The sequence below is a fragment of the Schistocerca piceifrons genome, chromosome 4, assembly GCF_021461385.2.
Source record: "Schistocerca piceifrons isolate TAMUIC-IGC-003096 chromosome 4, iqSchPice1.1, whole genome shotgun sequence".
Classification (NCBI taxonomy): Eukaryota; Metazoa; Arthropoda; class Insecta; order Orthoptera; family Acrididae; genus Schistocerca; species Schistocerca piceifrons.
This window is the reverse complement of record NC_060141.1, coordinates 241120588-241135171: the sequence shown is the minus strand read 5'-3', so window position 1 is coordinate 241135171 and position 14584 is coordinate 241120588. Positions and strand designations below refer to the sequence as shown.

Below are 14584 nucleotides of genomic sequence, written 5' to 3'. Positions count from 1 at the left end.
CGACAGCAACGCGCAGCTGTGAAATTTTATTTCCTGTTGGGGAAATCGACCACAGAAACTACTGTAATGCTTAAGACTGCTTATGGGGATGCTGTCCTAAGTAAAACTAGAGTCTATGAGTAGTTTTCATGTTTTAAAAATGGAGAAATGTCAATTGAAGACCAACCCCTTTCAGGACACTCCTAAACGTCAAGAGCTGACGAAAACTTTGAGAAAATCAATGCCCTCGTTCATGAAGACCATCACAGAACCACTGGTCAAGTCTGTGAGATGTCTGGAATATTATGGAGATCAATTCAGAGGATTTTATCCAAAGATTCACACAGGAGAAGGGTTGCACCTAAATTTGCTCCTCACCCCCTTACAGGCAGCAAAGGGAGCATCGACTTCAGGCATGTTTTGAGCTTCAAAATCAGCTCAAAGAAGACCCTGAATTTTTTTCCGAGGTGACTGCTGGTGATGTATCACGGTGTTATGGATACGACCCTGAAACAAAGCAGCAAGCAAAGCCAGTGGAAAACAAGTGGTTCTCCTCACCCCAAAACAAACTCGCCAAGTGAAGTCAAATATCAAATTTCTTCGATTGCAGAGGTGTTGTGCATATGAGGTTCATTTCCCTGGGTCAAACTGTCAACCAGGAGTTTTCCTTGGAAGTTTTGAAAAGATTTGGGGAGAGTATCCAGAAGAAAATGGCAGATCTTTGGTGCACAGTCAACTGATTCTTCCATCATGACAATGCGCTGACCCACACTGCCCTCTCCGTAAAGCAGTTTTTGACCAAAACCGGAAGGAGACCGAGTGTCCACTCCCAGCCCCCTCCTCACTGGATCTAGCCCCCTGTGTTTCTTTTTGTTCCCCAGCCTCAAAAGGGACACAAAAGCAAAACATTTTGCCACTGGGGAGAAAGTAAAACAAAAATCGCTGGAAGGCAATTAGTGAATTTAAAACCTGTTTTCAACAATGGAAGTATCTTTTGAAGAAGTGTATTGTGGTCAATGGAGAATACATTGAAGGTGATCAAAATTTGGTATAAAAAATATTAAGAAATAAAGATGTTATGACAAATTTCCTGCCCCCCTTTTTTTGTCCTCCTCCATATGTTATTTGATACAAAATCCCTCTTAAGAAGTGATGAATCAGTTGTACTGGATGCAGAGGCATTTTTTTAATTATTATTTTAACCAGTTGCGCCATTAGAAAGAATAATAATCAAAGAAGGGCAATGCAAAGTTCTTTGTGGAATATAAATAATGTAAAGAATAAAGCAACTACTCGCCTTGTGTAGTTGTGGTGTCGAGTCGTCAACAGGCACCAAAACATGCGTGAAAACATTGCTAAGCTTTCGGACAATGGCCTGAAGAAGCAGCATCACTTTCAGTTTCATTTACATGCTTATTGAGCGCTCAAAGCCTCAAATATATGGTGAGTTGTTACTATTACTCCTTCCATTATTTGTATATCAAAACTGAAGTAGGAGAGGAATGTACTTAGGAAGAAAAATTCCATCTTAAAATTATGCAATTACCATCAAAAAAGCATAAAGAGGTAACACAAAATACCATACATACCTCACCTTCTTCCGTAAATATTGTGTCCGCCTTCTTTGGATCAAATGTCTTCAGTATCATATCCTTTACATGATTTTCTACCATTGCCTGAACGTCTGTAACTGTTAGTCCTGTAAAAAACAAATCTCTGTTAGCCTTTATTTCTGAAACAACAGCACAACTCATTACAATGTTATATTCCTGATTCTGTACAGATAAGGAAGTCATACAAAATTATATTCATCAACCACATCTAATCACTGTAATCCATAGCATGGGTGCTACTTTGGAAATGTTTCAGTCACCTAAGAGAACCCAACATTTCACTTCAAAAATAACAAGATGATTAACATTATTTCTAAGAAATCCTCAGACATGCCCTTTGATAATCAAGAAAGATGTAGCGCAGTTCTGTGTCTGACTACATAAAATGGAGCATATACAATGTGAGCAGTAGCAACAGGAAAGATTTACAGACTTTTGGTTGCTTATTACTGTAGTCGTGTGCTTCCCACACTTGTGAAAAGTACAATATCTTTAAATCTTTTATTCCAATCAAGCTGGTCCTATTTTTGTGGATGGTGTGTATAAAACTAGCTTTGTATGTTGAAACGTCTTTTGTGGTGTTTTATACACACACACACACACACACACACACACACACACACAGGGGTGATTTGATAAGTCTGGTAAAAAAGCAAGGAAAAAAATGTTTGTTTCACAAACGACTCACCTTACTTCTCAACACAGTTTCCTTTGAGGGAAATACACTGATGAACCAAAATATTATGACCATTAACTTAAAAGTGTATTGGTCTGCCTCAGGAACGCAATCCAGCAGGATTCCGAGTGCCATGAAGTCGACGAGTACTTGATAGGTTTAAACAGGTTAGTGGCACCGGATGCCTACACATGTTATGTACTTCCCATAATTTACGGCTGGTGGTTTAAGGGCAAGGAGTTGGGACCCGACAGCGGCCCAGTTGGGTTTCATCGGATTCAGATATGGACATCCGACTTCTTGAAGTTTGGAAGGTAGGAGACGAGATACTGGTAGAACTAAAGCTGTGAGGATGGGGCGTGAGTCGTGCTTGGGTAGCTCAGATGGTAGAGCACTTGCCCACAAAAGGCAAAGGTCCCAAGTTCAAGTCTTGGTCGGGCACACAGTTTTAATCTGCCAGGAAGTTTCATCCGACTTTTTGTCACCTACCCATGATTTCAGCATTCTTCAACTACTTTCCATAGGTGCTCATAATAGTAGCATGCGACAGCTGCCCAGCTTTGCCATTTATGAGATGCTCGCTTCCAAGCACTGGACCACAACAATCGCTTTTGTCAAAATTGCTTAAGTCGGTGGATTTCAACAACTACGCCACTTATCGTTGCTAGAATGATTACCAATCTGTCTCTGCTTTGCTCATATACTTCTCTTACCGAGTCACGTACCCTCAACACCATCACACACCGTACAACCTCGTACTGGTCAGTGATCATAAAGTTTTGGCTCATCAGTGTACAGCTTTTTCATCCTATCGGACAAATAGGTTGCGTCAAACTCTGCAAAATACTCATTGACTGCAACTATCACTTCCCCATTTGATGAAATTTCTTTACACCAAGACAAAGTTTAAAGTTACAGAATAGGAAGAAGTCACTTGGGGCTTAAGTCTGGTGAACAGCATGGATGAGGAACCAATTCAAATCCCAATTCATGCATTTCCGTCATTGTTATTACTGACATGTGGGTTGGTGCCGTATCCGGTGAAAGAACACTTTTTTACGTATCCAATTGGCCTTTTTTTCAAACAGCACAAGTTTCAAACAATCATATAACAAAGCATAACAGGTTCAAATTACAGTTCCGCCTTTTTCGAAGCACTCTGTGGGGATTATTCCTCAGAAATTCCAAAAAAATGGTGGCCTTCACTTTACGAACTGACAAAATGTTCTTTGCCTTCTTTGATGCACTTTTACAAATCTTTGTCCATTTTCTTGCCTGCTGTTTTGACTCTGGTGTGTAACGATGAACCCATGTTTCACCAATAGTCACAAACCAGTGAAAAAGTGTCACAGAATACAATTACAAATAGCCAGACATTGTGCTGAAATTTTGTGCCGGATGTATTTTTGGTTGACTGAACAATCACAGCATCCACCTCACAACAACAACATCATAGCGAATTCTTCATGGAGGATATTATGCATTCACTCATTTGAGATGCTTATAACCTCAGCAATTTCACAAACTTTAATTAAACAGTCTTGTATTAGTACAGCATTGGTTTTTGTCAATGGTCTCAAATGTGGTCTCTTCAACTGAACAGCCAGGGTGTTGCTCATCTTCAGTGCTTGTCCAATCAAGGTTAAATTCATTAACTCAAAAGCAAATGGTTTTCAATGATGGTGCATAGTCCATGTGAACTTCATCCAAATCTGTTTTGATTTGTGTGGCTGCACAGTCCTTCAAATGAAAATGTTTAATAACAGCATGCAAATCTGTTTTCTACATTTCTAACTGCAGTCATCACACTGACCAATTCAGACAGATGTCGACAATGAACTGTACATTGCTGAAATTTTTTTATATGATCCTTGAAGTCATAAAGTTACCAACCATGAAGACACTACAAAAAGATACCACTCTTTCATGGAAATTTACCTGACTTACTCCAGTCTCTATCTTCCCCTATAGTTTTTACTCTCTACGGCTCCCTCTGCTACCAAGGAAATCAGTCCCTCTGTCTTATCACCTTGGCCTTGTTCTTGTCAGTTTTCTTCCTGCTTCCCTTCTTCCTCACTGATTCTGCAGAGAAATTCCTCATTCCCTATATTATCAGTCTAACTAATTATCATTATTCTTCTAGAGCAACACATCTCAAAGATTTCAATTCTCTTCTTATCTGGTGTGAGGGTAGAGAATTTGGCTGAATTAAATTAGGAAATTTTCCCATAAACCTTAGGGGTGTGAAATTTTCTATATAATCAATGTTTATAAATGAACAAATGTGTATAAAATAATTTGATTATAATTTCTATTATAGTTAACTGCTACAGAAGCATGTTATTTATACACTGCTCTGCAAAACCAGATAGATAAAGTAACATAACATATTAACAACTCTGTGAAAGGAAAAAGGATGGGAGCATGTTGCCAGAGATTCCCAGTTATGCACAGATAGCTGGATGTCACACAACATGAGGTCACTGTGACTACAGTGCCAAATGTGGCTGGCTATGCAAAATGAGGCAAGTGAAAGAATCAGGTGGGGGGTGGGGGGGGGAGTGTACCCATCAGCAGGCAGTTACAGTGCACTGTGTTGGTAGTGGTCATTACAACACCACCTGGAGACAACATTTGGATGACTTCTTCACTGGTGAAGAATCTTTGGGAAACCAGAAGAAGGATGAGGCATGACGAGTGTACCCCAGGAGGTTGGTATGGCTCACAGCATTATTTCATGTGCATGGGGAACCACAGGCATTGCTGTCCGAATGAGAGGAAGTGGTCAACCACAGCAGTAGATAACTGTTGCATTATGCAACACGCTAGACGGGACTCACGTCATATAATGGGTGCCATTCAACCACATTTAGCAGAATTGAAAGGCACACAATTTCAGGCGACCGCATGGAAGGGTCTCTGCCCAATGCCCTGAAGTCATGTTCCATTGATACCTGCACATCGGCAGTATCATTTGCGATGGTGCCAAGAGTAAAGGGACTTTACCTAGGAGTGCAGTTGTATGCTCTTCTTGAACAAGACCAGATTCAGTCTGAGTAATGAAGCTGGATGTTCTGTTGTAAGGCAATAGGTGGGAACAAGTAATGCACACGGGAACATTGATGGTTTTGGGGGCTGAGATGTCATATTGTGTGTGTGTCTGTGTGTGTGTGTGTGTCTGTGTGTGTGTGTGTGTGTCTGTGTGTGTGTGTGTGTGAGGGGGGGAGGGGGGGCATAATGTTGCATGGGTGCACTGACCTCCAAATCTTTTAATACAGCACATGCACCAGTTGATGTTATTGTGACACTCTTCTCCTTCCAAATGCACATCTTTTCAGGGGTGCATTCACTCCTGGCTTCATTTTTATGGATAACAATACACGAACACAGCAAACATTGCAGGCTGAGGATATTCGATGGATGGCCTGACCTACCTGTTCCCAACTTAAATCCCATAAAGAATGTGTCAGATGCATTGGGAGATGTATTACAGCACGTCCACATGTGTCACTGACCATCCAACAGTTGTCAATTGTGCTGGTGGAGGAATGGAATGCCCTGCCACAAGAACTTCTTACCAATCTTGTGGTCAGTATAGGTGCATGTTGCAGAACACGCTTTGCCACCTGGAGCGATCACATACCTTATTAAGAATCAGGTCCCATTTTTTGAATGTTCTGGGGACCATCATAAATCACAGTTGACTTCAGAGTAATTGTTGTCATTGAACAAAAGTGTTATATCTGTTTGTCTCACTGCAAATTTCTTTCAGTTACCTCTGTACTATACTGCGGCATTTCTTTCTATGTGTGGTCCAAGTTTCATTGGGCTATATTACTTGACAGTGTCACATCATGTAAAAGTTACTTTCATCTTTTTTTGCACACAAGTGAATGTATATGACATACTGCATTAGTTCAAATATTTGTTTTGTGTTTTATTATTTGTTTGAAGTACTCCTTGAGTAACGTGTGGCAGATGGAGTTCATCAATATGCATTCCTATGTTTTGACAGGTGCTACATAGAGCTTTCAACACTGTATGGAGGGGCAAGAAAGAGTTCAGAGCAATGTATTACAAGCATTGTCAATGAAGAAGATTTTCAACCACATCAATAACAAGACATATTTGGAACTATTCCCACAGTCTGTGACTCATTTCCATTCAACACTGTGTATGGAAGTGAAATCTCTTTCTAAAACTAAGCCTGTTGTGTGATACTAGTTGAATTATTTATGCCATGAATGTCTTTGTCACCTTTGCTAGTTTGCTATTTATGCCCTCCATGCTCTGCCTGTCATGTGTTATTTTGCTTGCAAGGTAGAAGCATTCCTTCACTTTATCTACTTCATGGTCACTAATTCTGATGTTAATTTTATCGCTAAACTACCAATCACTTTCTTCTTTCTTTGGTTTACTCTAAATTCATATTCTGTACTCATTAGACTGTTCATTCCACTCAAGAGGTCCTGTAAATTGTTCCTCACTTTCGCTAAGGATAGCGATGTCATCACCTAATCTTATCACTGATATCCTTTCATCCTGAACTTAAAACCTACCTCTGAACATTTCTTTTATTCCTGCCATTGCTTATTCAATACACAAGCATTAAGGAGTGAAAGACTGCAAATCCCCCCCACTAAAAAAAAAAAAAATTCGAACTGATTTGATGCAGACAGCCACAAATTCCTCTTTTGTGCCCATCTCTTCTTATCAGAGTAGCACTTGTAACTATGGTTCTCAAACCACATATTTCTTGGACTACCTAGCATCTCTTTATATTGATGTGAAAAAAATGTTACAGTCATTGCCCAACACGAAATTGGTGCCACGCAAGTGATGTGGTAAGGAATTTGCATACACATAGTAGCAGCTAAAATATACGCTAACAATCATGAATGTTGCTACATAGGTAAATAATTCTAAGTAAAGGTACTAGGTTGGGCCATAACAATTTACTTATGTTGTCAACACACACTACTAGATCAAAAATACACATGGTTTGTCTAAAACTATAGTAGTTAATGCCTGATAAATAAATATTGTTGCAGAGAGAGACACACACGATATAATCATCTACGTAGCTGTGCTTTTACTCTCAATGTTACATATTTAAAGTATTTTTTTTCCTTATTGTCTTGTGGGTGAAGCCCAAAAACCATGAGATTACTTATAATGCATGTAATGGCTGCAAATGTGTCATTATGACAAAAGAATGGCCAATGGCCAACGATAAAATTTGAATTCTAGCGATAATTAATTATTTCCACTTAATTATGTTCACATGGAGGGAGAAAAAATGAGATTAAAAGGACAAATATTTTTTATACACATACTGGGAAAAACTTAATATACACTCCTGGAAATGGAAAAAAGAACACATTGACACCGGTGTGTCAGACCCACCATACTTGCTCCGGACACTGCGAGAGGGCTGTACAAGCAATGATCACACGCACGGCACAGCGGACACACCAGGAACCGCGGTGTTGGCCGTCGAATGGCGCTAGCTGCGCAGCATTTGTGCACCGCCGCCGTCAGTGTCAGCCAGTTTGCCGTGGCATACGGAGCTCCATTGCAGTCTTTAACACTGGTAGCATGCCGCGACAGCGTGGACGTGAACCGTATGTGCAGTTGACGGACTTTGAGCGAGGGCGTATAGTGGGCATGCGGGAGGCCGGGTGGACGTACCGCCGAATTGCTCAACACGTGGGGCGTGAGGTCTCCACAGTACATCGATGTTGTCGCCAGTGGTCGGCGGAAGGCGCACGTGCCCGTCGACCTGGGACCGGACCGCAGCGACGCACGGATGCACGCCAAGACCGTAGGATCCTACGCAGTGCCGTAGGGGACCGCACCGCCACTTCCCAGCAAATTAGGGACACTGTTGCTCCTGGGGTATCGGCGAGGACCATTCGCAACCGTCTCCATGAAGCTGGGCTACAGTCCCGCACACCGTTAGGCCGTCTTCCGCTCACGCCCCAACATCGTGCAGCCCGCCTCCAGTGGTGTCGCGACAGGCGTGAATGGAGGGACGAATGGAGACGTGTCGTCTTCAGCGATGAGAGTCGCTTCTGCCTTGGTGCCAATGATGGTCGTATGCGTGTTTGGCGCCGTGCAGGTGAGCGCCACAATCAGGACTGCATACGACCGAGGCACACAGGGCCAACACCCGGCATCATGGTGTGGGGAGAGATCTCCTACACTGGCCGTACACCACTGGTGATCGTCGAGGGGACACTGAATAGTGCACGGTACATCCAAACCGTCATCGAACCCATCGTTCTACCATTCCTAGACCGGCAAGGGAACTTGCTGTTCCAACAGGACAATGCATGTCCGCATGTATCCCGTGCCACCCAACGTGCTCTAGAAGGTGTAAGTCAACTACCCTGGCCAGCAAGATCTCCGGATCTGTCCCCCATTGAGCATGTTTGGGACTGGATGAAGCGTCGTCTCACGCGGTCTGCACGTCCGGCACGAACGCTGGTCAAACTGAGGCGCCAGGTGGAAATGGCATGGCAAGCCGTTCCACAGGACTACATCCAGCATCTCTACGATCGTCTCCATGGGAGAATAGCAGCCTGCGTTGCTGCGAAAGGTGGATATACACTGTACTAGTGCCGACATTGTGCATGCTCTGTTGCCTGTGTCTATGTGCCTGTGGTTCTGTCAGTGTGATCATGTGATTTATCTGACCCCAGGAATGTGTCAATAAAGTTTCCCCTTCCTGGGACAATGAATTCACGGTGTTCTTATTTCAATTTCCAGGAGTGTATAATTAAGAAAATCATGCATTCAGAAGCACCCTCGTACAAAAGTGTCTAGTAGGTTTGAGGGCTGACACCAGAGTGATCATTTTATTCATTCAAGTCTTTATCCTGCAATTATATAGAAATTCCATGACATAACATACTCACAGTCTTTGTTATTCATAGTAATTGTATTTGTTACACAAAAATGTATTTATAACTAATATTTTTCATGTTCAAAACAAGTATTGGTGGAGAGTTTTCTTATTCCAAAATAATATTTCATTATTGATAGCACATTTACATACATAAATATGTATAGTTTTCTTCATTATTGACGCAGTTCACTTGTGGTTATCATAACATTTTACTACAGTTATAGAAGACTTCTCAGGAGACAGTTAACCTCAGAATGAGGATCTCTGAAACAGCAAAACTGGTCACCTGCTCATGTGCTTACGTCATAAGCATCTATTGGAAGTGTTTGGAGGGTAGCGAAACCACAAGTAGACAAGAAGGTGTTGGACACCACACCTCTTCACCCAATATGGAGGTCGGGGGCTTGACAACAGAGCACCACTGTTCAGCACACACTGCTGAATATGGGGCTCCACAACAGATGAGCCTGACATGTTTCCACCCAACCATATCATAACTGGACTGCGGATCAATCGAAATGTCGGATGGTAAGATGCATGAGGTTTCTTGTTACACCAGGTTGGTGGTCAAGATAAGTAACCATCCAGGGGAACAGCTGATCAAAACAATACACCATGCCATGGATACAGGTCAACATAGACAGTATTATGCATTCATCTATCTTCCATAGGACCTGTGGTAGTAACTGAAGGCATAACGACAGCTGTAGACTACAAGAACATTATTGCAAGCCCTTTGCACCCCTTCTTGCTTGATCTCTTGCCCAACGGTGATGGTGTCTTCCAACAGGCAACAGTGCATATCACAAGGCCAGAATTGTGCTACAGTGGTTTGAGCAGCATGACAGTGAACTCATCCAGATGTCTTGGCCTTCAAATTTGCATGATCTGAACCCAATGGAACACATCCGAGACACTGCTGGGCAACAGCTCCATGCCCACAAACAACAGCCCATAATTTATGGGGAATGTGCGACCTGCGCTGTCATCTGGTGCTACATATCTCCGAAAAACTTCCAATGACCTGTCAAATCCATGCCATGCAGAACTGCTGCTGTATTGGATTTCAAATGTAGACCAATACACTGTTAACCCTTCAACTGCTCTGGACATGTTAACGTGTGCACCTTTGTACCTGTCTCTGTGTGCTCTGAATGTTTTGATGCGAGCCACGAATCCTTCTACCTGGTACTCTGAACGTGTCTATGCGTACACACATTCAGAGTACCAGGTAGAAGGACAGGTGGCGCGCATCAACACATTCAGAGCACACAGAGACAAAGGCGCGCGCGTTAACACGTCCAGAGCAGTTAAAGGGTTAAACACATGGTCATAATGCTTTGGCTTATCACCTTATGTGGATAACGTGCCTTCTTATGACATTTGTTTGAACCACTGGTACTCCATCATTTAATTAACATAGGCAGTATGTGGTATCCTGAACTTACCTGCAGTAATTAACCATTCAGCTAGAAGATTTGCCATCTGAGCCACAGCACTGTAATTGATAGAAAGCAGCTCAATGACCTGTTCTGGGTTTCCACCAGCCTGAAAATATCTGTCAATTATATAAAAAAAATGTTGAAGATTAAAACTGAATTCAAAGCTTTTTTAACACTTATAATATCAGTGATGAATGGAAAAAATAAACAGCTTATTCAAGTAAGTTTCCAGTTGTAAACAATATGTTATAAATCTTTGTAATGGATGGTTATCAGGGCTCCTGCAGTTCAGTATGAAATGAAAACCAAAATACCTACAGCCATTACTTTTTTGTTTAGTTTATTTATGCAACCAGTTTCGGAGTTCCATTATGCCACCTTCAGGCCCCTTGACCAAACTAAACAGGGAGGATTTCAGTCTCATGTGCTGTCATAACAGGAGCCAATATTTTGTAACCAGTATCCATGGATCTCTGGTTCCAATGATACTATCCCTTTGTTCATCAACCAATGACTGTCAGTACAACACAAGAACATCCAAAGACTTTTATTTCCATCTTTGGACACTCTGATTTCAATGTTGTTCTGACAGTTGTTGATTTACGAACAAACGGATAGTGTCATGTAAACCAGAGAACTGCAGACACCAGTTACTGCCTCCTGTTAGCTACCTGTTATGATTGCACACAAAATTGGATTCCTTGCAGTTTGCGTTGGTCACAGGGCCTGAATATAATGTAATGGAACAACAAAACTGATTGCATAAATAAACTAAATGCAAAAGTGCCAGCTGTAGGTGTTTTACTTTTCATTTCATGTGTGTTAAAATTCTACTAAAAACAATGAAAATCAGACACCATAAAGTATTATTAAATATTTATAAAATGGAAATTTTATAACTATTAGGAATTTATATCCTTGGGAGATAAGAGGATTAACCTCCTCCTCATACAAGTCTTCATACTGCATGTAGATCCACTACCTTATCTGTGAAAAATTTGGGGATCTAGGGTAGATTCTGAAGGCAAAATCTTATGGATGCTACTGAATACCAACCATTGTTTACCTTTGTAATAGCTACTCATATATTGCAAAACTACTGAGCAACACACTTTCGAATTTGGCTGGGAAATGTTTCCACTAAACAGCTTACTTTCCCTTTGAAGGGTGTAGTAGTAATAATAGTTGTTGTTCTTGTCCAGTCTGAAGACTGGTTTGATGAAGTTCTCCCTGCTACTCTAACCTGCATGAGCTTGTTCATCTCCGAATAAGTACTGCAATATACAGCTTCCTGAATTTTCTTACTGTACTCGTCTCTTAGACTCCCTCTGCAATTTTTACACTGAGCACTTCCCTCAAATACTAAATCGGTGATCCCTTGATGTCTCAGAATGTGTCCTATCAACTGATCCATTCTTTTGGCCAAGATATACCACAAATTTCTGTCTCTACAATTCCATTCATTTTGATATGTGATTGCTGCATCTAACCTTCAGCATTCTTCTGTCGTATCACATTTAAAAAGCCTCTATTCTCTTCTTGTCTAAACTGTTTATTGTCCATGTTTCACTTCCATATGTGGCTACAATCCAGACAAATACCTTCAGAAAAAGACTCCACCTAACACTTAAATCTACATTTGATGCTAACATATTACTCGTAATGTTTTTTCCTGCCATTGTACAATTTACATTTTATATCCTCTCTTCTAATTCGGCCATAAAAAGAAAACAGGAATGCAGGTAAGGTACTATTAACAGCATGGTCACAAACACCTATCCAATCAAAGGCAGGGCTACCTGTGAAACCAGTAATGTAATCTACAAGCTAAGTTGCAACAACTGTGCTGCAGTTTGTGTGGGCATGGTAACCAACAAGACCCATCCCGTTTGTGGGCACACTGCGCAACATGACACCCTTCATTTCAACAACTGCTTCACAGCCTGTGCCATATGGATCCTTCCCACCAAAACCAGCTTTTCTGAATTGCTGAGGTGAGAACTCTCCCTACAATATATCCTATGTTCCTGTAACCCTCCTGGCCTCAACTTTCGTTAGTCATTGTTCTCAGCCATCCTGCTCCTTCCCTGTTCCCATTTCAGCTCTACATAGTCCTCATTCCACCAAGTCGTTCTACTTCTCTCCTTCTCCACATACAACCACCCCCCACACCCTCCCCCCTCCCCTGCCCCCCATCTAACCTCCCGACTGCACCCAGCTACCCTTCCCTCCCTTCACTTTGCCCCTGCATGCTGCCCAGCAGCACTTCACTGTCCCCCACCCCTATCCTGCTATCCGTCCCCTCTCTGCTGCAGCCTCCTCCTTACCTCCACCCAGTTTTCCCTCCTATCATGTACTTTGCTGCTGCTTGCAGTGTGGCTTCAGCTGCCACAAGCTGCAGTCATGTTTGTGAGAGTTGCGTTTGCGTGTGTGTGTGTGTGTGTGTGTGTGTGTGTGTGTGTGTGTTAGAGAACAAATGTAAGGATTTAGAAGTATATTTCTCTAGGGTGAAATATAGACAATGCATACAGGAAAATTAAAGAGGCCTCTGGAGAAAAGAGAAGTAGCTGTATAAATGTCAAGACCGCAGATGAAAACCCAGTATTAAGCAAAGAATAGAAAGCTGAAAGGTGGAACAAGTATATAGGTCTGTAGAAGAAGATGAACTTGAAGGCAATTTACAGAACAGGAACAGGACTTAGAAGAAGACAAGAGAGGAGATCTGATACTGTGAGAAAAATTTGCCAGAGAACTGAAAGGCCTAAGCTGAAATATGGCTCATGGACTAGACAATATTCCATCAGATTTACTGACTGCACTAGGAAAGCCAGTTGACAAAAATACTCCATGTGGTGAATGTATAAGAGGGGGAAATACCTTCAAGATTTCAAGAAGAATGATTTAATTCCAATTCCAAAGCAAGCAGGTGCTGAGAGAGGTGAATGTTATCAAACAATCAGTTTTATAGTCACGGTTGCAAAATAACAATACGAATTCTTTACAGAAGACAGAAAACCAGTAGAAGCTGACCTCAGGAAGATGAGTTTGGGTTACAGAGAAATGTCGAACATGTGAGGCAATACTGACCTTACGACTTCTCTTAGAAAATAGGTTAACAAAAAACAAACCTACTTTCATAGCATTTGTAGACTTCAAGAAAGCTTTTGACAATGTTGACTGGAACACCCTCTACGAAATTCTGAAGGTAGCAGAGGTAAAAAGACAGGGAGCAACAGGCTATTTACAACTTTTACAGGAACGAGACTGCAGTTATAAGAGTCGATGCTTGTAGCCTACCCTGATGCTATTTAATTTGTACACTGTGCAAGTAATAAAGGAAATGAAAGAAAAATTTGGAGAAAGAGTTTTATAAGTTTAGGAAGAAGAAATAAAAACTTTTGAAGTTTGCCAATGACACTGCAATTCTGTCATGTACAGCAAAGGACTTGGAACAATAGAATGAAATGGACATCTTGAAAGGAGGATATCGGATGAACATCAACAAAAGCAGAACAAGATTAACAAAATGTAGTCCAATTAAGTCGAGCGATGTTGAGGAACTCTGATTACGAAACTCTAAAAGGATCAGATGATTTTTGCTGTTTAGGAAGCAAAATAACTGATGATGGCCAAAAAACATACAACATTGTTATATTTATCAGTTGTTTTAATGCTTTCGAAGAACTGTGGCAGCATAAATATCGATAGTTATTAATTTCATGTTATTTTCTGTTCTACAATAGTAAATGCAACTGTAATAGTAACTGAGGAATATCTAAATTGCTTTGCCAAAAAACTAAAACCCCAAAGTTTTCACTTGCAAACATACCAATTCTCCAAAATGCGCTATTACAGGGTGTATACGGGAGGGGGGGGGGGGGTGAATACACTTTTCCATGATAAACAACAGTGTACATTCCTCCGGAGCTGTAAAAACATCAATCCTCTGATGGTAACCTGTTTT

General features: G+C 41.4%; 1 protein-coding gene across 3 annotated transcripts in view; it reads right to left on the bottom strand.

The window, feature by feature from the left end:
• LOC124796284 (negative elongation factor D) overlaps positions 1–14584 on the bottom strand; it is a 192341-nt gene that overhangs the window by 129664 nt on the left and 48093 nt on the right. For all 3 annotated transcript variants that reach the window (XM_047260402.1, XM_047260401.1, XM_047260403.1), the window contains exons 5-6: positions 10627–10736; positions 1569–1678 (exon numbers count right to left, since the gene is read on the bottom strand). In XM_047260402.1, the coding sequence (XP_047116358.1) occupies positions 1569–1678; positions 10627–10736 (220 nt within the window). The remainder of the gene's footprint in view (positions 1–1568; positions 1679–10626; positions 10737–14584) is intronic.